We start from the raw sequence: 23,159 nt of genomic DNA, 5'->3' as shown, positions 1-23,159 counted from the left end.
GTTGCATTAGAGTTGTAAATCAAGAATTGTTTGTAGATACTTGCATGTGTTTTCCAAAGGGTTTATATAACTACAAAAGAAATGTGAGAAACAGTTATAAATTGCTGAAAGTCCACATACATAAGCATAATCATTTAAAGTTCACTCATTTTGCAGATGCAGGCATTCATTTGTTTCTTTTCATGCCCAGCTAACAAATTCGGTACATACAGTAGAAAGAGGCATTTTGAACCAGCTACATCTTCAGCTAATGGAGCTACGAAGTTGTCAAGGTTATAAGCAGTGCAATCCAAGACCTAAGGGACTTGACACAGGTAACAACCTATGGTTTAAAAACTGGAATACTGTGTTTTGTTTCCCTTAATTATTCCAAGGAGCAGTTAAGTTGTCTGTGAAACCTCTTGCTGTGTAATAATGGATCAAATATAGATCCTGACAATGACTTTTAGATAAGGACAAAAGCTCAAGAAAATAATGCACTTCACTGAACATATGAATAATACATATCAAAATATTTCATTTTTCTTTATATTTCACCTTTATTGATTTTATGAATAACCCAAGGTGACAAACCAATCTAATATTTCTTTCGTCTATTTTCCCCACAACAATTACCCTGTGAGATGGGTTGGACTGACAGGCAGTGATTGGCTCAATCATCTAAGGAGTAGAAAAAGCTGCAATTTCCTTATTTACCCATATGTTTGCTCTACATATTTCTAACAGACAGGCATTTCTTTGGTCAATGTAAGTTAGGATAGATTTAAGAAATCACCCCTACCTTATACAATAATTACCCATTATCAATAAATTAGGCTAGGTTATTTTCTCCCAAAATCTATTGGGAAATTGAGATAAGAGTATGATAAGATAAAAGTATGATAAGATAAAAATAAATGACCCACAGTGGTCATGTTTTTATTATACAAATAACCATTAAGATGGTTAGATAATGAGACCTTAATGTGTGTTCCTTAACGTTAGTTTAATGTTGCATATCCTCTGTATTGTCATTTAAAATATTCTCTATAAGAGCCAAGGTGGCGCAGTGGTTAAAAAGCAGCACTGCAGGCTACTGCTAGATCAGCAGGTCAGCGGTTCAAATCTCACCGGCTCAGGGTTGACTCAGCCTTCCATCCTTCCGAGGTGGGTAAAATGAGGACCCAGATTGTTGGGGGCAATATGCTGACTCTCTGTAAACCGCTTAGAGAGGCCTGAAAGGCCTATGAAGCGGTATATAAGTCTACTGCTATTGCTATTGCTATATCTTTAGCCGATTTAGAACTTTCTGGTGACTAGGAAATCTACCTGAGATGGGCGAAGCCTGAAACTTGCCTCTTTTTACAGATCTTAGCAACCTGAGCTTGCCAATAGGAGAAAGGAATTTGAATTGGCATCAGCCTTGCACATCATCATCAACTCCTATTACAGAAGTGCATAGCTGAGTCAGCTCTCACTTCCTCCCAAAGGGGAAATATGTCCATTCTTTTATCATCTGTAATATAATTAGAAATCATGGGTTTGTTCCTTAGAGATTTATCTCTCATTTTTTATGGTTTCATTTCTTTTACCAATAAACATTTCCCTTTTCTTTAACTTAATTACTTTTTTGTCCTATTTTAGTTATTTCAGTACATACCTTACTCAGGTATTCTTTGTTGGACTACTTCTTTACTTGATTTTAACCCCATAAAATTATTATTAGGAATTAGATGCTGTGCATGGAAAGCTACATTGTGAATGATTTTACCAAATCTAAACACTAACAAAAGTTACTCTTGTATTTTCCTATATCAGGAAATAAAGATGGAGGAAGCTATGATCCACACAGGTATCCACACTTTATTATTCTCCTCAGCAGCTTCTTTCCAAATAATTGCATGACCTGGTCCATTTCAACTAATGCCTCTACTTTGCCTGCTGCACATCACATAGCTTTTGCTGCATGCAAGCGCTAATGCTGTTCATGAAACCACTGGTGTTTACATTTTCACAAGACATTTAATATATTTACATCAAGATTTTATTTTATTTTATTCCACCTTAGGAAATTCACTCTCATCCTCATATTTAAGCAGAGGAAGGGAGGGAAGGTATAGTGCAGAAAAAATGCTCAGCCATTTATTCACCAATCCACCCCATCTGTCTTTCCATCTAGAACAGGGGTGTCAAATTCACATTATCATGGCAGCATCACATGATGTATTGGAAGTGTTTTCCCCCATTGCTAAACTGGGCGTGAGTGTGGCCAGCGTATGAAGCATCCAGCCCATGGCCCAGGAATTTGACAGCCCTGATCTAGAACATCTACATATCACTCTCTATGGGTATCAGGAATTTCCATGTGTTTGGCAACCTGGAATGAAGAATACATTCTTGTACTGTTGTATGTATTGTAGGTCATGATGCCCTAAAGAAGGTGCTTAAATACATGTACCTTTGCACAGCAAAGCAAAATCAATTGAGCTTACATTGTATGAAATGTTCATATATTTGAATGGATACTTGTTCACTTTTTCTCCTTTAGAACTTGTTGTTTTATAAAACTGATGTCAGCTTGCAAGATGGTGACCTGGTCCATAATACACTTATGCACATTTCCCAAATAAATGCAAAAAAAGGGTTAAGTAATTCTGCACCAGTAAAACTGATGTTACAAAGCTGTTGAAGTTAAGCCAATGTGGATTGGATCAGCACCCAGATGATATAGAATGCTATGAGATAATAATTAAGAAATTAATTTTCAAAGAAGAGTGACTCTTAGGATTATTGGATTGTTTTGCAGAACTTCAGTAAGAGGTTGGGCTTTGTTACATATTTAGAAAATATTTACATTGTTTCATTTTTGGGATTTACAAGCTTCCTTCTGCTTAGTTTCTCAAAGATTGTTACTCTGTCAAACTGCTTCAAGTTGTCTCTGCTTACTGTGGCACTGGTGGCAACAATTACCAGTCTTTATACACTTCAAAGGGATGCGGTGGCTCAGTGGCTGAGACGCTGAGCTTGTCAATCAGAAAGGTTGGCAGTTCGGCAGTTTGAATCCCAAGCACCGCATAACGGAGTGAGCTCTGATTACTTGCCCCAGCTTCTGCCAACCTAGCAGTTTGAAAACATGTAAAAATGCAAGTAGAAAAATAGGAAGCACCTTTGGTGGGAAGGAAACAGTGTTCCGTGCGCCTTTGGCCATGACCATGGAGAAGTCTTAGACAGTGCTGGCTTTTCAGCTTTGAAACGGAGATGAGGACAATCCCCTACAGTCGGGAATGACTAACACATATGTGCTAGGGGAACCTTTACCTTTATCTTACACACTTCAAATTGATGGCTCAATGATTACCTTCACCGAAGATCAGATTTGTCTCAGGCAAAACCAGAGGTGATTGAGGCCAGTATCAACTTGCATCCAGATCAAACTGAGCCACAGTTTTATTCAGTAAGAAACTAAAATAAGCAACTTATTCACCAAAGCTTCTATGATCATTTAAAATAAAAACAATAAGTCAACTTCTTGATCAACTGAATGTCATGAATTGGGAGGTGAATGATAGAAAGGTTTAAACTACCTCGCTGATAAGGCAGGAAATATTGTTGAAAACAAAGGGATTAGCATTAAGCCACTTAAAGGTAGAATTAGCATTGAAGATTAGTTGGGGCTTGAGAAGGCTGTTTGTCTGGTGAATCTAACCTGTTTGCAACACAGAAACAAAGCATTTCTGCCTTCTACCTCTTTCCTTTTCTACATGGGTTGTCTCCCCTTGTCTCTAAAGGAAGGAGCATGTATGGTCATCTGTGTGAGAGACGTATTTGTAGGGGAAATGGTTGGTATATGCAGATAGGCCTCATTTAAATTTGCAAATGGTCTACCTTCCTTTATAAGTTGCTAACTGTAATTATTTGTGATTCAATTAATATACATTCTTTTCTTTTTGGGATATGCCTTCTAGGATCTATATGTACAGGCACACCTATAAGAATATATATACGCAAGTGTGCTCCTCTTCTTGGTATAGGCACATTGTTCAGTGACCACTCAGATCTATGATGGTGCTGAATGAGGATGGAGACTCGGAGTTCCAGCCATTGTAACATCCCCCCTGGTGACCTAATTGGGATTTCTGACATTCTCTGCCAGTTTTCCACAAGCAAAATCAACAGGGAAACCAGTAGAGAATCTGAAATCATGAGCATGTAATCTTTGTTCAACAATGGCAACCTTGCCATTGCTAAGTGATGCAATCACATGATTTCATGCTTTATGACCATGTCGTTTAGTGATGGAGTTCTTGTTGTCAGTTGCTGTCATAACCTGAGGAGTACCTGTATTCAGAAAAAGTCCACAATGTTGCTACACCAAATTATTGTCCTGAGTAACATAGCATTTGGGGGGGGGGGGTGTAATAGTCTTCAAATTGGCACTTTCTAGATTGGCAATGGCACGGGGACTCCCACTATGTCTTACAATCACAGAATCCTCTGGCTTAGATTTATGGAATTCTTGATCCATCTGGAAGACACTAAGTTTGGAAACATTGCTTTGATATGGCTGAAGTTGATTTTGTTTTTAATCTTCATTTTTAATTTTTTTTTAATTATTTCTAATGTTTTCTCTAGTACTAAGTCCTTTCCTGGATTTACTTCTAAGGTCCCTCTTCTGAATTGCACCCTCCTTCTTTCTGTAAAAATTTGCTGTTTAATTGATATCACTAATACCAAAGTGATTATGTCATATTGATTTAATCATTAGCACACAAACGTCCCTCCATCTGCCTCTACCATTCTATCCAAAAACTTTCTTTTCTATATTTCTTAAGAATATAAAATCTAAGGTCATTATCTAGCTGAGTACTTTTATCACTAGTCAGTCAGACATCTTTGGAAAGTTAAAAAAAAAGATTTTCAGTGTAATAGCTTCTTCTGTTGCTTCTCCTTAGACCAGACATGTCCAAAGTCCGGCCCGAGGGCCAATTGCAGCCCGTTTTCAAATTTTGAATGGCCCGCAGCCTCTTCTCCCCGCCAGCTCAGCCTGTCACTCAGCGTTTTTTCCTTCACTGCACATTAATGTCAATGGTTCAAAGAATGTCAGGCTGAATGGTCAGCCCCGCATTTTCACCTCACCAAATCTAGCGCTCTTTGCAAAAAGTTTGGATGCCTCTGCCTTAGACATTGCATACAATGGCAAAGATTAAAATTACTGATTGACCTAAAAATTATGAACTACAAATTAGTCCTATGATAAAATTGTTGCATATTATTCAATGTCAGATACCTACATTTTAATTCCAATAATTTCTGCTTCTCTCCAATTCCTCAAATATTTGGGCATGTCGAGTCTTCACTGTATAAGATTTGCTTCCTTTTTGATAGGAAAGCTATATGTTCACAGATTTTGAGATTGAAGCATGTGAAAGCTTTTCTGGATGACCCCCCTGCATAGTCCATATGTGCATCCATATTTGCAATTAGTGTCTATAATAAGTCCTCAGTCTCTAGTTGCGTTATTTCCACAAGCACACAAATGAATCTAGTGGTATTGGTAATGTTGCTACTGCCTGTATAAGGATATTAATCAGTTAAATGACATTTGTTTTTTCCATTTGTTGTTACATTCTAAAAAAAATCTACAAAACAAATATACTCTTTATCCCTCCTAATTACTGACTGGAGATGAAAACTTATGGAAAACAAAGTCAACTGGGCAACATGGATAGAAGATCTTGACACGTCTTATTGCCCCCACAAAAGTATTTCTTTTTATAACAATTACGAATAGGCCAGAGATAAAAGAACTCTTGGTGTCAATTATTATTCCTTGCATGAGAACTTTCCTGAAATGTTCAAATGTGTGCTTTTAGTAGAAAAATACCTGTTATGTTTCTGTCTTCACCTGTTTTCCTCCACATATATGCTAATACAGGCCCCATTATTGACAAACATTGTAGCTCAAACCATTTGAAAGATAAAAAATTAGCAAATGTGGCCATTTTTCTTTTTCTGGAGCTGGGCATCAATAACTTTTCCAGTTTTATGCAAAAAGATTGGACAAAAGTAGGTTAATATAGCTGAGAAATATTATGAAGACAAGCAAGAATTAGCTTAACATGTTATTATCTGCAATGTAAAGGTAAAACAATTTACATGCTATAGAAGCGTACAACAGAACTTACTCTTAAGTGATTCTTCTATCTTCAGCATTTAATTTTTAAAAATGTTTCTGTTTAAGCTAAAAAAAGTTAAGCTGATTTTTGCTTTGTCTTGATACATCCACATCTCCAGGAAAAAGAGAAATGTTCTATATGACTTGGTCCCTAGGTATTCTGCAGGGCCACCAGATTAAACTCATCTCAGAAGCTCCTTGTAGTGCCCCAATTTCAGGATGTGCTGTGGGGAAAAAGCATTGTTCAACACATTCACCAATTTATTTAGTTACTGCTTAGAAATTATTGTTTTTTTTGCTATGAACTACAGCGTGCTTTACTTAAATATAGACTATTATATTATATTTGAGCATATTGTTGTAAGCCCTGTTTTGCAAAGATTTGGTGACATCAAATTAGAAGTACTCTCCAATAAAAGGAGTTTCCTTATGATCCCCTGGGATTTAATTAAGCCAGGGAGAAATGAGTGTATAATGAAAGACTGTTCATACATATGCTTTGGCTATCTCGCAACTAAATGTCAATCACTATAACAGCAAGAAATCCATGTGAATGTTTCTGTAATGCTTTTCTTTTTTTGGAAGAATTTCTAAAGCAAATTCACTTTCATCACATTGAATGGAACCTTCTAAGAACAAATGCAAGAAAATGTTGCTGCCTGGTATTAACCCACTCATGGCATACTTGATCTCTTTGCGTAAAATATTGATTGCATATCCCTGCCTAATATTAAAAGAGCTGGTATTTTCTCATTGCAACCAATATACTAAAATTCTGAAAAAGAGCATGTAAGGATTTTCCTGTATTGTGCTACTCAACTGAGAAGGCAATTATTAAATACGACTGTGCTAAGATTAGATTGATATTTAATTCAAATCACTGATTTTTCAATTGGTTCTATGAATCACTTTGAATCAACAATCAAACTACGGTAGATATTCTTGAATCAATTTGGAGAATCAGATTGAAGTGCCAAATGGAACAGATTTGACTTTCTAAATTAAATTAAATTTGAACCAAAGCAATTTGAATCAGTTCCAAGCTAACACACGACTGATTTCCAATATTACAAGTATTACTGTTTCTTTCTTGTTTTTTAACAGAGGACACTTATGGCATGGATGGGAAGGCTAAGCTCCCAAATTTTACAGAAAGCATCAGCTGGCAAGGACTGGAAGATTTGTACAGTGTGAATGAAAGTTTATATGAAGCCAGAAACAACTACAGCATTCATTCTGATGACTGGAGAAATTACTTGAAGGATGTAGATAGAATTTTTGCGCTGCTGAACAGGTACTCTAAACAAAATCAAAGAGCAGAGACTGCCACTGTTAATACGAGTGGAGACTTGGATGATTCATCCACATCATTCTCCTTGCTGGGAATGAGCTCTGCTGAAATGGAGGAAGGTTCGAGTGGGTTGACAACCCTAGAGGCTCAACCTATCATCCCAATATATTATGGAGACCTGAACTTGAGCACAGTAGTGTCAAGCAAGGATAGCAGACTTGAATTAAGCAATGATATTCCTGCAAAAAGGAGTACAAATGGTCACCAAGCCAAAACATGGCTGAAGATTGAAGAGCCAGTTAATTCAGAAATGGATTTTAGTGGGAACGATTTGACAGAACTGGAATCCAGACACAGCTTCATCTTGCAACCAATTAACATTATTCAGAAAGCCTCTACGGCAGACAAAGATTTTGCACAGGGTGTTTTTGAAGAGCAAGTCTACCTTCCCATGAATTCTCCTGCAAAAATAATCAGCTGGGATTTAAATACATTTGTTCTGCAACATAAAACTAAAATGTTGAGAAAAAAGGAAGGTTTCCAGAAATCTACAGTGTTTCTAAATGAAGAAGGCAGTGCTTCAAATCCACTCCCCTCAAATTAGGCTATCAAAATTCTAGTAGTGTATATTTTACATACACATTCTTGTCAATGTGGCTGCAGCTACTAAAATCTGAGAATTAAAAGGCACCATTGTGACTTTTTTTAAGCAGAGCCCTATTTTTAAAGTAGTGTAAATGCACCTTCAAAAGAAATAAGTTCATTTTTCTGTTTTCATAACAAATATTCTTATCCCATTATTGAGTATTTTTTATTAATTTGAACCATTGAAATTTCATATTGTTAAAGTAGCAATAGCAGTTAGACTTATATACTGCTTCATAGGGCTTTCAGCCCTCACTAAGCGGTTTACAGAGTCAGCATATCACCCCCCACAGTCTGGGTCCTCATTTCATCCACCTCAGAAGGATGGAAGGCTGAGTCGACCTTGAGCCGGTGAGATTAGAACCGCTGAACTGCAGATAACAATCAGATGAAGTGGCCTGCAGTACTGCACCCTAACCACTGCGCCACCTTGGCTCTATTGCTATTGCTATATTGTTAAAGTAAATTTACATGCCCCTTTATAATCTTTGTGCCATACTTTTTATTAATGACTCAAATGAAATGTAATTTGAAAAACAATAAAAGAAGTTGATAGAGAATACATTATGTAGATGGATTGTAAAAAGCAGTTATTGGTATATTGAGCAGATTTTCATGTTTGATTTAAAATCTTTATCTTCCAATCAATTCAGTGACTTTTTCTTAGATATAACAAATAGGAAACTTAACAGAAAATGTTTAAGTGAGTTCATTTTCCAGTAGATAGGGACTAAATTGTTAAGATGTTTGTTTTTTCAGGAAATTTGATTTCCACTTTGTAAATGGTCTTAATGCACTCACCGCTGTTCTAGTCATTTTAGAATAAAATCTAATCTGAAGAAAGGTTCTGCATACAAATATGCTATATATTATATTACATCTTGGCACACTTTTAGAAGTGCTACACATATCCCTTTTTAAACACAATCTAAGGTAAGACTGCAAATTGCATTGCCATATCTGTATGTAGCCATACGGAATACCGGATTGTAGGTATACCTTTTAAACAGCAAGGTCCTGTACACAGGGAATAATGTTATGTGCAAAAGTGCTTCTACACTCTTCTCCAGAATCAAGGAAAGGAATGCTTCTCACATCAGGGAAGTTTGCATATGTTGGTTTATTAAAGTGCTTTAGAATATAGCATCTGAGCAGGAAATAAAAAGATACCGTCATCTGAAATTGTGTGAAGGTAGCTACCAGTAAATGACTTCAGAAGATAGTTCCAAAATGGGGGGGTTGGGTCCCCCCCCGGGAGGGAGCCTAAACAAACACCCTCCCAAACCTTCAGAATAAAGATTAGTTTTAAAGTATACTAAAAGTATAAGCTCGTAAAGTATACCAATGAAATTAAAGTCCTAACATGGACAAAGATAGCTAAGTGTAGTTTATACACCAATACCATTCACTACCCCACACTTTTCCAGTAAATCCATATGCAACATCTTCTACTTTAAAACTTTTGGTTTTAAATTTCTCACCTTTCCTTTTCGAGGAATTCAACTCCAGTAATGATCTCAGCCTCCTGTTTCCTTTCAACCCATTCATTCTTCCTTCATATTTGTTTTGAAATTTAATTCTCATTACTTTTCCCTACATACAGTAGCCCAATTCCAATGTTGTTCCAGATTGTTTACTCATATTTTTGCATTCAATCCACATTCAGAATATATTAACTTTTGACCTTTTCTTTCATTCTTTTTCTTCACACACTTTGCAGTACTTAGTTCCCAATTTCAACTTAACATTAGGTTACTCCTAGCTTTCCTTATTTCCAAATAACAATGTGGAGAAAAGCATATATTGTCATATACAGCCATTTTTGGTTCTTCTGTTGTTCATTCCATTAAAAAAAAGCTCCATTCATTTAATACACATTTTAACAAGGTATACAAATTAGTTTATTTTTTTTCTTTTTTGACATTTATATACAAACTTGCAATTGTTTGCTCCATTTTCTCTGTCTGACACAATTGTCTTGATATTTATGTATTAATTTTCAGTTGTGTGCTCCTTATATTATAGTTTATGTAACATTTACTTATTATTTGAAGGCATTTCAGTAATTTTCATGAAAAACTTTTAGTAGATTCTGTAAACATGGATATTTATCATTTACATGTCTCAAACTGAATGGCAGAACAAATTTATTTAAGAATGTGAATGATGCTATTTTTATATAGATTTTCATTAGGTTACAAAATGTTTATGTAAGAATTTTCTGCAGTACTTTTATAGAACAATTCTGGCTTCAGGAAAGTCTAGAAGCAATAATTCTTCAAATAAAAAATGTTACGTTACCTGTTTTGTAGAAATCAGTCAAGTCAAATTTTCATAAAGGTATTAAATTATTTTAATTCAATGTATTCATCTATAAACTAATAAGAAATGTTTTACTATGTAATATTTTCCAGTTACTTGATTTAAAATAACGATGCCAGAAAATAGATGGCAAAGAATTGGAGAAGATGACTTAGTATCAAAATTTGAAAATTAAAACTGAAAAAGCATGGCATAAACCAGCTGTGGACAAAAATCTCATCTGTTCAATTACCAAAGGTCACACTCTTTGATTTCCACATATACTACCTGATATTTTAAAATATCCTAAGTTCTTAGAAAGAGTCAATGCGTATGAAAGCCAGTATCAGCTAAAGAATTGGCAGCTGTGATTCCATACTATTGTGTATACAAGACAGTGGAATAGAAGAGGCGGGGGAATCACAAAACAAAAAAGTCCTACAAATAGAAGTAGAAAGACTAATAAAGAAAATAAAAGTAATACCAATAGTAATAGGTATATTGGTACAATTCCAAAATATATGGAGCATCACCTGAATATCAGAGGCATTGATAAAATCACTATTAGTCAATTGCAAAAGGCAGCTTTACTTGGAACAATTTTTATCCTGTGATATATATATTTAACATCATGAAACATCAGACAATCTCAGATCCTTGAGAAAGACTCGATAGTCTGATAAAAAATGCCAGTCTAAACCTCTGACTTAAAATCATAATAGATAGTTGAAGGGAAAGGGGGCAGCTTTTGAACATGAAATCAGCAGCCTAAAAGTCTTCAAGAGTTTGTTGCTGTTAAACAGTAAATTAAAATCACACTCCACTCAACAGGTATAAAATTACTGTTCATAAATGTCCATTGGACATTTACATCATCACATAATAGCTTGTAGTAATTATGATAAATATTAGTGTAGAGATGGGATTCTTAAATGATAAATATTGCCTTTGTCAACTAATACCTTTAAAAATGTGAATTTTGGAGTTAAGATAATATAAAATGAAAATAATTGCCCACATTAAAACTGGCATTAAATGTTATATTATGTAATGTTACAGATCATGAATAAATATAACTGAAAGATTAAAACACAGGCAATTTGACTCATACATAATGATGATTAGCTAATTATGAAAAACAGAGCTGAGCGGAAACAATATACTAAATGAGATAGTAGCACTGTATCCATATTTACTGCATTGATTTCTGCAGCAAAACTATTTTGGATTAGAATGGATTCTCCTACTGTCCTGCTACCCAAAAGAACACTTTAAGTTTGGAATAGTACAAGATTTGACATAAAACACAACAAAGTTAAGAAGTCATTTTTATTTCAAAATGCCAAGTACTGAAGGTTCATTTGCAAACAGCTATTTACACATATTGTCCATAAAGTTTTACATAAGCTTATACCTAAGAGTTTGAAAACTGGTCTTTGTTCCACTGAAAGATAAATATTAATTCAAATCTTCCCTAAAAAAAAGGAACAGTCCACAGATATCCATTTTGTTATTACAGATGCAATTTATAGTTTCCTGACTGACACACTTAAAAACATTTATCAAAACTAAAATTTTAACTAGTCTACCCTTTGATTAATAATACTTTCCCTCTTTCAGGTATATTTGGTTAAAACGAAATACAATATACACCATACTGCTATTTTCTTGAAATCAATGGGAAAAAATATAGCCTTGTCTATATATTAAGGGGGGAGTGTGTGAAGTATAAAAAAGTAATGATTCAAAATTGCATATTTAAGAATTTTAAGTTCAACCCTGGATTCTTTTGGAACAGTATTTTTTAGATTCTTTAGCATACAGTGTGTTTTTAATGACACATGGTTTTGGCTAACAGTTCTGTTCTGAAAGTTAATTTTTAAAGTTCAAAAATCAAAGGACACAATTCTTTTGTCTTTGCCACCACATTCCAATACTAACCAAATGACTGAGGGAGACAATAATCTGGGAGTAATCGAGGGTCATCTATTGTACATTTTGTGTTCATTTAACAGGTACCATAGTCTGAAACACTGGTCATAACATCTGCAGAACAAAACCTTGCCTACTAAGCTGCTCCTCAGCTGCATCAAATTTTGCCTCCTAGACCTGCAAGCTACTATAGCTAAAAGTAAAACAATTAGCAACTTTGGCAAGACACCGGATAACCATGTCTTTGGCTATCGCTATGCTCTGCCAGAAAATTGCTTCCAGATTCAACAATTAAAACATTTCCAGTTGGCAAATGAGAGGCAATTCTTTCAGTTAAAATATTTAAACTAGTTCAAAGTTGTGCTGCCTCGTAAATATTTGTGGAGCAAGAGTATATTGCAAACGTACCATCAAGCTGATAGTCCTGCAAGGAAAGCACCTGAGCAGCTATTCGAAGTATTTTTCAGTCTCAGGAGGGAATTCTTTTATCCCATTAGCACCAGTTGGATCAGTTCAAAGCTGATCCATAGGATCGCTCATTTACATTAGAGGACCAATGTACATTTTCTGGTACACTAACAATACTTTAAAAAAGACTTTGGGACAACTGCACTCTCTAGGGAACTGTCCATATTATGAATACATTGCAAAAAAAAAAAGTCAGAACAGTACCAATGTTTAAATGACATAATGAACTGATATGTTTACTCAGAAGCTCCATTTCAAAGTTTGCCAGAATACATGGTGAGCTCAAAACTAGGCCCACTTGTTTCCTATCGCCATAGATACAGAAAGCAGGTCTGAAAAGGAGCTATACTCATATTTGCTGTAATAGGAGTAAAGCTGTCAGTGCAAGTTAAGACCTTACATCACACTAAGGTACATTCAGAGAATTTTACTTCTATTTAAGCAAACATGAGCACTGGTCCCCTTCAGGCCCATACGGTTCTCTGTGCTCCTCCCTTTTGAGTTCTCTCTTTACCTTCTCTTGGTAAACTACAACTAGCCAACAAGTTGTATAAACTGTCTACTTCCAAATTTCAAGTATGCAATCAACACTGAATGAATAATGACACTTTTGAGGCAATGGTAGGTTTGCATAAATAATCTTAGCACTATATTAATAAACATATATTAGTATTTATGGCAATCTACATCCATGTACATTATTTACACTATGAAAAAAATTAACACTTATTCTAGGATGGAACAAAGAGATAACAAAATTCTTCAGTTATGAGTTGAAGTATTACATTGGTGCATGCTCTCTAGTTTCTGTTCCAAAGCTTAAAAAATGTAATACCTAAGTTGGGGAACAGTCTGGCTAAACCTCCTATTGCTCTTTTAAGCTACTGCAGTGACATTGCTCACAATGAAAATACATAGACATACACAGTGCTTGGAAGATGTATGTCTGAGAAGAGAGCAACTGGCCATTCAACTACTGTAGTAAGCTAACAGTATACATGTTGAATTCATGGCATCGATTTTCTTCAGAATGCAATGACACATATAGGCCTAGCTCAAATAGGCTGATGCCTTCAAGAACGTAGAACACAATCTGATAAATATAAGGAGGTGTCTCCCCACACCTCAAATTCCTCCATCACCTATTCCCTAACCTCATTTTTCAAGTCTACAGGGCCTTAGCAGTTGAGCTTTGATTGCATACTCATTGCCCATTATGAAATATTTCACTTTTTAAATTCCCTACTAATAAGCATTTCCTCTCATTGGATTACCACTCTAAAGATTATTTGAGGGGTGCAGAAGAGCTTGGGACCTGATCATATTCTCATTTCAACTTTTGGAAAGCCACGCCTCAGAAGCCCTTTTTGAATTTACCCTGAACATCAAATTGATCCAGCCTAGGGAACTGCTCTTCAATGTGTGAGTTAAGAGATCCTTTAGTCTCAGAATCAGACAACAGAATGTAACAAAATATTTTAGATTAAAAAATAGCAGTGCAATTGCATGAAACATAGCGCTTCCAAAACAGATCTGAACAAGGCCTCAGGAATACACCCCTGATTATTGCCTATGAATCTCACTCTTTTAAAGTGTATTAGCAAATCTATGCAATGGAAAGCTAACTTGTACTTTTGATTTTAGCAATATGAAAGCCTCAATGGCATTTTTCCCTTAACAGATTTTTTTTTTAAAAAGATGAAATAATTCTGGCAAGTGCAAAAAGCAGTAACTGTGGAATATTTATTCTTCTTGCCATTTGTCTATTCATAACTCCTCCTCCTCCAAGAAGAAAAAAATGGCTAACAATATGAAAAAACAGTTAAAATGTATAATTTTGAACAGACAGATGGCAGGATGGGAAATCTATAGCATCCACTTACCTTGCAAATGTTCCACTCTAGCGGATAGATCTTTTGCATTAAAAATCCCTAGTGGCAGGGTGAAAGAGTTGCACAACTGAGCATTATAGGTTGAGTTTCAGTCTCAAGTTCTCCAGATATTGGCATCTATAAACGCACACCTTTTTTTCCAGTAATGAAAAAGTGGTGATCAGATCAGGATGCCCAAGACAATTTCTATTGCTGACAAAGCTAAATAAATGTAGTAGATGCCAAATGCTAAAATATAAGCAGGTCTGTACAAGCCTTTAATATGAAATGGATTGTTAAGGCCTGTAATTCTCCCTCAAGAATCAGTAGGAACCTAAGAATAGACAATTTGGCAAAGCAATCATTTTACTGTACCAGCATATGCTCAGATTGATATTTAGGGCATGATGAGGTATGTAAACAGCAATCTGGGCCATGTGTTAGAACAAATAACCATTGTACCATACCAGCAGAGGATTAGATACTAGAGTCATCTCAGTTTGCCACACTATCAAGGTTAGTTTCTGCACGCAGAGAAACAAAAGTAACCTTAAGATTTGGATTTGAACTTAATAGGAGTTCTGCAGCTGATTGTTTCTTCTTGCAAAAATATGCAAATACAAACCAATAATTATTGATCAGTTTGTTACGCTTTAAAGTTATTACAAATAGTATTGAAATCACTAATGAGTTATAAATTCTCAATTAAAATGAAAAATACACTATCATACTAAAATAAAACAAATTATCAATAACTTAACTTGTTATTGATTTGTCTTAAAATTGTTTTATCTTTTAAAATAAAATGTTTAATTGGATATTTTATTACTTCAAATTGCCCCTTTTCCAAGTCAGGTGATTGAAAATTTTGATTTAAAAATACATAGAACCAAACAAATTATCCAGTTCATGTTGCATAGCTAAGTTGTGCTTTGAAATAGAACTTAAAATAATTACTTGTTTTCTCCTAGTTCAAGAATCATGGATGCTTTATCTTCAACAGTGGCATACATTTCTATCAGAACTGATTTTCGCAGTAGGGAATCTATTAGCATTTGCCTGGAACATGCAACTTCAATAGACATACCTAAAGGACTTGCAAACCTACTTTAACATTCCAGTTCCTAAAAAGAAGAAAGGCCCATCTCTAAGTTGTTTGGAGGTAACCAGCTCTCAGATATGCCATGGCTCTATGCATTAAGCTGTTCTGGTTTATTATCAGTGGCAGATCTTATTAGGAAAAAGAAGGCACAGGCGTTTTAAAAGGCCCCATACTTAATATGTACAAATAAATAATAATCTGAAGTTACTGCAAGGGCCCCTCTATTTCAGAAGTGACTTCTTGTGAAGCCTTCTCAACTGATGTAGTTATTGCTTCTATTGTAGGGGGGCCAGGATAGGTTTGTGCTGTGTAATGCATTGTTGTTGTTAGATTGACATCATTACCATGGTCACCTTGAGAGCTAAAAGTGGGACAGGATCTAGTCCTTGCATAGTTTTGCTGAGCAACTTTGTTATACACCACTTCACTCACAGTGCTAACAGGAGCATCTTCCCACATCTGCCTTTGCTGCTTCTTTTCTTTATACTTAATGGTGTACCAAGCAAGGAAAATGAATAGGAAGCCAACAAATTTGAGACCGGCTGCCAGACCAAAGTACACAAAACGAAATGACGTCACATCATATTCCCAACAAGAGCCTTGAACGCCACATTCCTGTTGCCACAGCATGCAGGTAGTATCAATGACGGCACCAAAATAAATTGGGGTAGGAATGTATGCTGTAATAAATAGGAAAAGTGTTGTCAATCAACTTCTATATCAAATGAGACAGTTATTGGGAATTTTTTTGACAAAGTACAGAGTAAAGCTAAACCTATTAATATTTCTCTTTTTAAGCAGTTTTGGCTAGGATATACATCACATAACATACAAACAGATTGAGACAAAATTCTCGTAAGATATTTATAAATGACTTGGTTTTGAAGTGATGAAGAGAATACCTAAATTTTAACTCTTTACAATAGCACATTTTTATTTATTTTGAATTATAGCCAATGGAGTGCTAGATATGTCTCATACTGGTTCGTGACAGACAATTGTTGAATTTTTAAGAATTCTGTGAACTAGTTAAGAGAAGACCCAAGATGCTTGTGTGCTGATCAACTGTTTGGAGACTCACTGAGTCATGCAGCAGAGCAATGGAGTCAGCAAAGCTAGCCGATAATACATTTATCACCACACCATTAGACATATCCTATATAAATCTCAATCCAATAATATCACTCTTCAAATATTAGAATTTCAAATGTTGAAATAACTGTAAAGCATTAAAATATTAATAATATATTGTAAGTCAACTTTAATACAATTATTTAAAGTTTCAGAGAATATCAAGGTAAACTGGCTGGTCATATTCCATAAATCCAGAACAAGGCCCTACTTCAGGTTACTGGAAGTTTATTCCAACAACAGCTACTAAATAACCTCAGCACTTAGTAGCTGTACTTGATTTTATAGTGAGTACTATAGCTAGTATTCTCACCAACCTTGTGCCTGACCTCGTCCCTGTTTCTTTTACAGAATCATATATTCAATTTTAGCTAACAATAGTGTTTGGTGTATAGAATCTGTTATAAAAATCAGGTTTAAAGTTAAGAAAAATATTAACAACATGTAACAATTCATAGTTACCCTAAAATGAAAGTAAACATTTATGGAGTTCTCCCCTTTCTTACAGTAGAGAAATATGGGAGGGGGGATGGTAATGTAGGCTTAATCCATATCAGCAAGACTGGATAACTGATATATCCACCCCAGCCACTGTAGAAGTGCAAGGTTGTGTGTATGAATTTAAAAAAACTGAGAAAGATGGCACCAATTAAGAGGACCTCTTTTAATTTAATTTAATTAAGACTCCATCAAAAGTGTCAGATCATAGGCAGGGAAACCTTTTTTAAAAAGTGCTCTTTTCAGCTACCTTGACAATTCCTCTACCAATTCACATAATATTTCATGATAGTCAATGTAACCAACTGTGAGGCACTAGATCTGCCTCTGCACTTACCAAGAGTTCTTAACAAAACAAATTGCATGCCAAGGGCAAAAGGCCTCTCACCCTTTTCCACAGACCTACAAAAAGATACAATATATTTTAAAGTTTTGAACGGGGAAAATGGTAGGAATGATACTTAACTGTTACTTGATATAACTCTTCTCCTTAGCCATGTCCCAGGAGAGTGAACCAATGCCAACCATGCAGGAGCCCGGAGTTCAGTAGAATCACAAGTTCAGAGAAACAAAAACTTTATCCAGAAAGCAAAGTGAGAAATTTCCCCTACATTTCTGATGACAAGTAGATTCAATCAAATCTAGATTGACAAGTAGATTTATTTTCTAAGAAAATTGTCTTCCCATTCTCCTTAGCATCCTGCAACCTACCCAATAACAAATACCCCCTCAGACACAATTACCCTCTCTGACTTCTACAATTATAAATTATATTGATTCATATATTAATTATGTATCAACAATGAAACGAAGAGTGAAATCAAACTTTGTAAATCCATCTATCTCTAGAAGTAACGTAATTCATCATCAGAAAAGTAAAGGTGAATTATGTTTTGTGGGAGATGGCAGAGAAACTCAATTATAATAAAGCATGCTATGCTAGTAGAGAGAAATGATCCAGGCAACTTCTCACCTGAGAGTAACTATGATTGCTGATGGTTGGGCACATGCTGTGATAAGTGTTACTATGAAGAGAAAAATGAGGAAAGGGATGAGTGTGTTGCAGGTTCTATCACACTTTCCTGATACAGCATAGCCGTTTTCATTGAGATATGTTTTGACGATCACCACTCTTAGTTGGCTACGCTGTCCAACTGTGGGCGGTGTGATAACTTGTCGGCTTTGGACACAGGCACAATCTGTGTAATTTCTTATCTGTAAAAAGATTTAAAAAGTGTAAAACAATCATGATTCCTTATTTGTATTTTTATCAAGAATGCCTGCATCTGGTACATGTGCTTCATCTTATTTATGACTCGAAATAATGCACAATACAATCGGGACACTTACAGCAGATAAGAAATGCTCTTCATCTGAAGGCAAAATATTTTATACAGAAAAAATTGTAACAGTATTTAAAATATCTGAATTGAGTGTTTTAAAAGGAAGATTTAAGGAAGGTCTTCCTGGTCTAAAGTTATAGTGTTTTAGTTTTCTGTTCTGTTTTGCAAATAGCAAGCTTAATACCGTACTTAATTAATAAAATGCAAAATTTTATAAATTGTTAATTATCCAGTCTTGAGGAAGTTCACAGAAAGAAGGAAAATGCATACATGAAAGGAAAACACAGTATCAAAATTCTATGTCTAAGAGTCCTGGATTGGCTTTAGGCTAAGGCCAAATAGGTAAAAACAAGGGCATCAAAGGTTAGGGGCCACCAACACTTCCCCTCCTTCTGAATCATGGTAAAAATACAAATCTTTGCATTAGTGGGGAGGTGGAATTCGCTAGGGGTTGCATCATCTGTCAATGTGGCCTGGGGGGTCCGAATCCACACAGTGAAATGCTTAGACAAATAATAAGGCTTTAAATGATTATAAAGAGCAAGAAGGAACAGGGCAAAAACAAACATAAAGTTTTCTACAGAATGGGCAACTTCCAAGATGATTTGTGCTCCTTTTACTTCATAAAGAATAGGGATCCTCCATAACTATAAAGTTACAGAAAACCTGATGAAATATTTCCATTCCTTCTAATGGAAAAATTGTTGGTTTTAATAATTTAATTAGAAAATTTTCTGACTCTAGCAGATAATCTGATGAACATGCTGATCATAGTAGCCTTCATATTGCCAGAATTTATTAAATTTATTTGCCACCCATCTTGTTTCAAAGTGACTCTGGCCGGCTTACAGGATTAAAAGCATTCAAACTGTAAGATAAATATTTATAAGATGATAAAAATGGAGTTACAATCAAAAGTAAAATTATAGTTAAGACATGGGGAGAAAGGGAGAAGGAGGAGTAGGGGGTGGGTGGGTGAGATAGGATTGTCTCTTAATTCATCAACCATTTGCAGTGTGATGCTCACCTGTTGGGGCCCCAACCCATCTGGCAGAGCCAGGTCAAGCCCTTATGGAAGATCAGAAGGAGGGAGCCTATCTCACCTCCCAGGGTAGGATGTTCCAAAGGACAAGAGCCATGGCAGAGAAAGCCCTTCTATTGAACTCCGCAAGCTGAAATTCCTTGATTGACAGGGCCCACAGCATGCCTGCTCTGCTAGTGCAGGACTGAAATTTCCATTTCATTGAACTATGCAAAAATAATCTCCATAAACAGATATCTTTATCACAGTTGAGGAGAAGAGTCAGGGTCTTATTTTCTTTTGACACATGAAATAAGTGCTTGGCCTTATTTTCAGGGAGATCTTATTATTTTTGAGGTGCAGGAGGCAGCGAGCGTGGTCACCTCATGGCTGTTACAGTGTTGCAATTTTTCAGGGAGGGCTTATTTTCAGGGGAGGGCTTATTTTAGCGCATGCACTCAAAAGCCCAATTGGGCTTATTATCCGGGGAGGACTTATTTTCAGGGAAACAGGGTAAATAAATAAATAAAAACATTTAACAGCGGCAAATCACTATTGTATAACAATATTTTTGCTACCCCCACATATATAAATGTTTCATGTTTGCTGCCTAAGACTTTTTTATATGCAAAATAGGCATTTTACTACAATGATATTGCCCAGACTATTAAGAAAACTGCTTTGTGATGTACAATACTGAAAATTGAAGTTATCTTTGGTGCATAGGTTGCTTTTCTAACAGCAACAAAAGTTACCACTTTGATTGCTTGTAGGCATACTCACTCCTGTGCTGTAATTTCCACTGCTAATGCAACCAGCAAGACAAGGGTTAAAATATGTGATCCCATCTGATCCACACACAGGTTTGTATTCATGAATTTTGCAGCCACAATTAACATTACAGCTTCCAGTCAGATTCCTATGTGCCATGGTGAGAGTAGGTCTAAAAAAAAAAGATAGGGAGACGCATTATAATCTATTCATTGCAAAAGATACATTGATGCCAACAAATACAAACTCTAAGAATTATATTTTCAAAATCATATACTTATAATAAAAGATACAAATCAAGCTTTAATTTTAGGAAGACAAATCCACATATGATGTGATACTAATAAAACACCAGCGTTTCTTGCACTAAGTCCCCAAACCATCATTTCCGCAGCTCCTAGAATTCTGTCTAACCACATTATATATTTTAGTTTTCTAACATTGTAAAGTAGGAAATATATAAAAACGATGATGTTAGTCTAGATAGCTTAAGCAATCCTTTTAAAAGGGAATCAGTCTGGTAGGATGGTGAAACCCTCACTCACCTCAGTTGTTATTGTGGAAAAATAGGAGAAGGGAGTATTAATATGTTTGTCACCTTGAGTTGTATATGAAAAATAGGATAGGATAAATTTTAAAACTGAGTGGGGGGGGAGCACCCCAATCCTTTTTTTAAAAAAAAATCCTGGCTCCTTCTATATGTATATGATGCATCCTAATCACTTGAATGCTTTGTTTTAGCCATTATAGCCCTGTCCTTTCCCTAACCATTAAATGCAGCCTTGATCACCATGATTTAACAGCCCTACACTAAATTCACAGGGAGACAAAGGTAAACTCTAGACATCTTGTCTGCTGCTTATTGGAAGATTTCTATCATGCTTTTACATTTTGTTTTGTTACATTATATGAAGACTGGTATTTTATGCAAAAATATTTAATGGATTACTTTACACCTACAACTTGATGCCTCCATTCTTTTGAATTGTAATTCCCATCAGCTCCAGCTGGCACAACCCCAGCACAATTGAATAACTAGTTGGGGAAGGTTACGAGTATGACAAAACTTTTCTAAACACACTGCATGTTTCAGAATTCCTGAGATTCTGTATTTTTCTTTAATTAGCTGAAAACTCAGTATTTCCAGCAAAATGACACCAAAGGTCATGAATACTAAGAATCATTACCAAAACTCCCACAAAGCACAGAAAAAACTGACTGGAATTCCATACTTTATTCTACAGATGTTTGATTTTTTTTTAAGCATTTTACAATTATTTTGATATGAACCTCCAAATAATTTATGTTGTACTAAATTTGGTATATTACTCCTATTAAATAATTGATAGCACTGATCACAGTATTCTTTTGAACAGATTCATTGAGTTGGCAGTGGAAGGCATGACCTTGTGTGGTTCTTTTCTTCATGGGCAGTTCTAGTCAGTGTTGTGGTAGGGAGTGAAGGAGAGAGAAGAGAGGTTCCTAGCCTTAAATCTATTTTTTAGAATTCCACAGGACAAAATGAAAGCTAACTGGAAAGAACGAGTAACAAGAAATAACTCTTAATGAACAAAATCAAGTATACATCTACTTTTTCAGTTTACTATTCTAACAAGGAACTTCAAAAGGACTCAAACAACAGTAGTTTGTTCTCTGTTTCATACATATCTAGCAGTTAAGAGGCATAGAAAATGAAGGCTTCACTGAGATGCCCTGGCCTATAGATTTCCTATTCTCTTGTTTAGCTCTGTAAACCTGTAATGCTACCACTAAGTTAAAAGTAAATACAAAATGTGTTTCATTCCCTGGATTATTCTGCACAATTTCTACTTCTATAATAGCAATCCTGATATACAGCAGAAATTGGGAACCTGTGTCTCTCCAGATTTTGCTGTACTACAAATCCCATCTCACTATTGTCTATTTTCCCTCTTGGCCACAGATTTTCCACCCATGTGACATAATGACCAAACTATACACAATATTTAAAGTTTAATGCTAATTCACTAGGAAATATCCCATTAACTGTTCTCATATTAATTTGAGCTAACTATAATCATCAGTAAAGTTTTACTAGTATCTATGAGAAATCAGGGAAACTTTTGCCATACTATGCAATTGCTTTGAACATACAATGTAAAATCTCATTTGCCATGTCACCTCCAATTCATTCTATTTGAAGATACCAAATATAAAACCAACATAAGTAGCATTATAATTGGCAACCAAGGAACAAGGATCCTAGTTACATGCTAACTTGGTAGGTAATAAGAATAAATAAATATGATAAATATGTCAATATTGTATATGATAAAAGATATGGATTAACAAATTTAAAATTTTTAAGAAAGAACATAAAATGATTTCATCAAACTAAATGAGGATGGTTTGATATTGTTGAATCGAGTATAATACTCCAAAATTCTTGCACAGAATTGAAAGTATGGATTTAATTATGAGTGGAAAAATTAAAATTTACATCAAGGCATGAATTATGGATGCATGTGAAAGTAGGAATTGATGAAAAAAATGTGTTCTGCTCTAACAAATGGTAACAATAAAAGAACCAGAGATGAATTTGGGGAGGGTGAGATATGCAATAATATGATCCAGAGGAAAATATTATTCTGT

The 23,159-nt window shown here is 35.3% G+C and overlaps 2 protein-coding genes across 5 annotated transcripts in view; one reads left to right on the top strand and one right to left on the bottom strand.

The window, feature by feature from the left end:
- The window catches only part of SULF1 (sulfatase 1), a 102,722-nt gene extending 92,113 nt beyond the window's left edge, over positions 1 to 10,609 (top strand). For 3 of the 4 annotated variants that reach the window (XM_087706964.1, XM_087706965.1, XM_014062177.2), the window contains 2 exons: positions 191 to 314; positions 7,259 to 10,609. In XM_087706964.1, the coding sequence (XP_087563090.1) occupies positions 191 to 314; positions 7,259 to 8,049 (915 nt within the window). In that variant the 3' untranslated portion in view covers positions 8,050 to 10,609. Of the gene's footprint in view, positions 1 to 190; positions 315 to 1,797; positions 1,832 to 7,258 lie in introns of all 4 variants that reach the window. The other variant, XM_087706966.1, reaches the window with a different exon arrangement.
- A 1,093-nt stretch (positions 10,610 to 11,702) lies between these two features.
- SLCO5A1 (solute carrier organic anion transporter family member 5A1) overlaps positions 11,703 to 23,159 on the bottom strand; it is a 48,019-nt gene continuing 36,562 nt past the window's right edge. The window contains exons 8-11 of the mRNA XM_087706963.1: positions 20,541 to 20,700; positions 18,367 to 18,608; positions 17,731 to 17,795; positions 11,703 to 16,444 (exon numbers count right to left, since the gene is read on the bottom strand). Coding sequence (XP_087563089.1) covers positions 15,969 to 16,444; positions 17,731 to 17,795; positions 18,367 to 18,608; positions 20,541 to 20,700 — 943 coding nt within the window. The 3' untranslated portion in view covers positions 11,703 to 15,968. The remainder of the gene's footprint in view (positions 16,445 to 17,730; positions 17,796 to 18,366; positions 18,609 to 20,540; positions 20,701 to 23,159) is intronic.

Source organism: Thamnophis sirtalis, unplaced genomic scaffold (genome assembly GCF_051295495.1).
Source record: "Thamnophis sirtalis isolate CommonGarterSnake01/CBP01778 unplaced genomic scaffold, rThaSir2_p1.2 scaffold_2, whole genome shotgun sequence".
Lineage (NCBI taxonomy): Eukaryota > Metazoa > Chordata > Lepidosauria > Squamata > Natricidae > Thamnophis > Thamnophis sirtalis.
The sequence above is the reverse complement of the archived record's forward strand: the minus strand, read 5'-3'. Positions and strand labels throughout refer to the sequence as shown.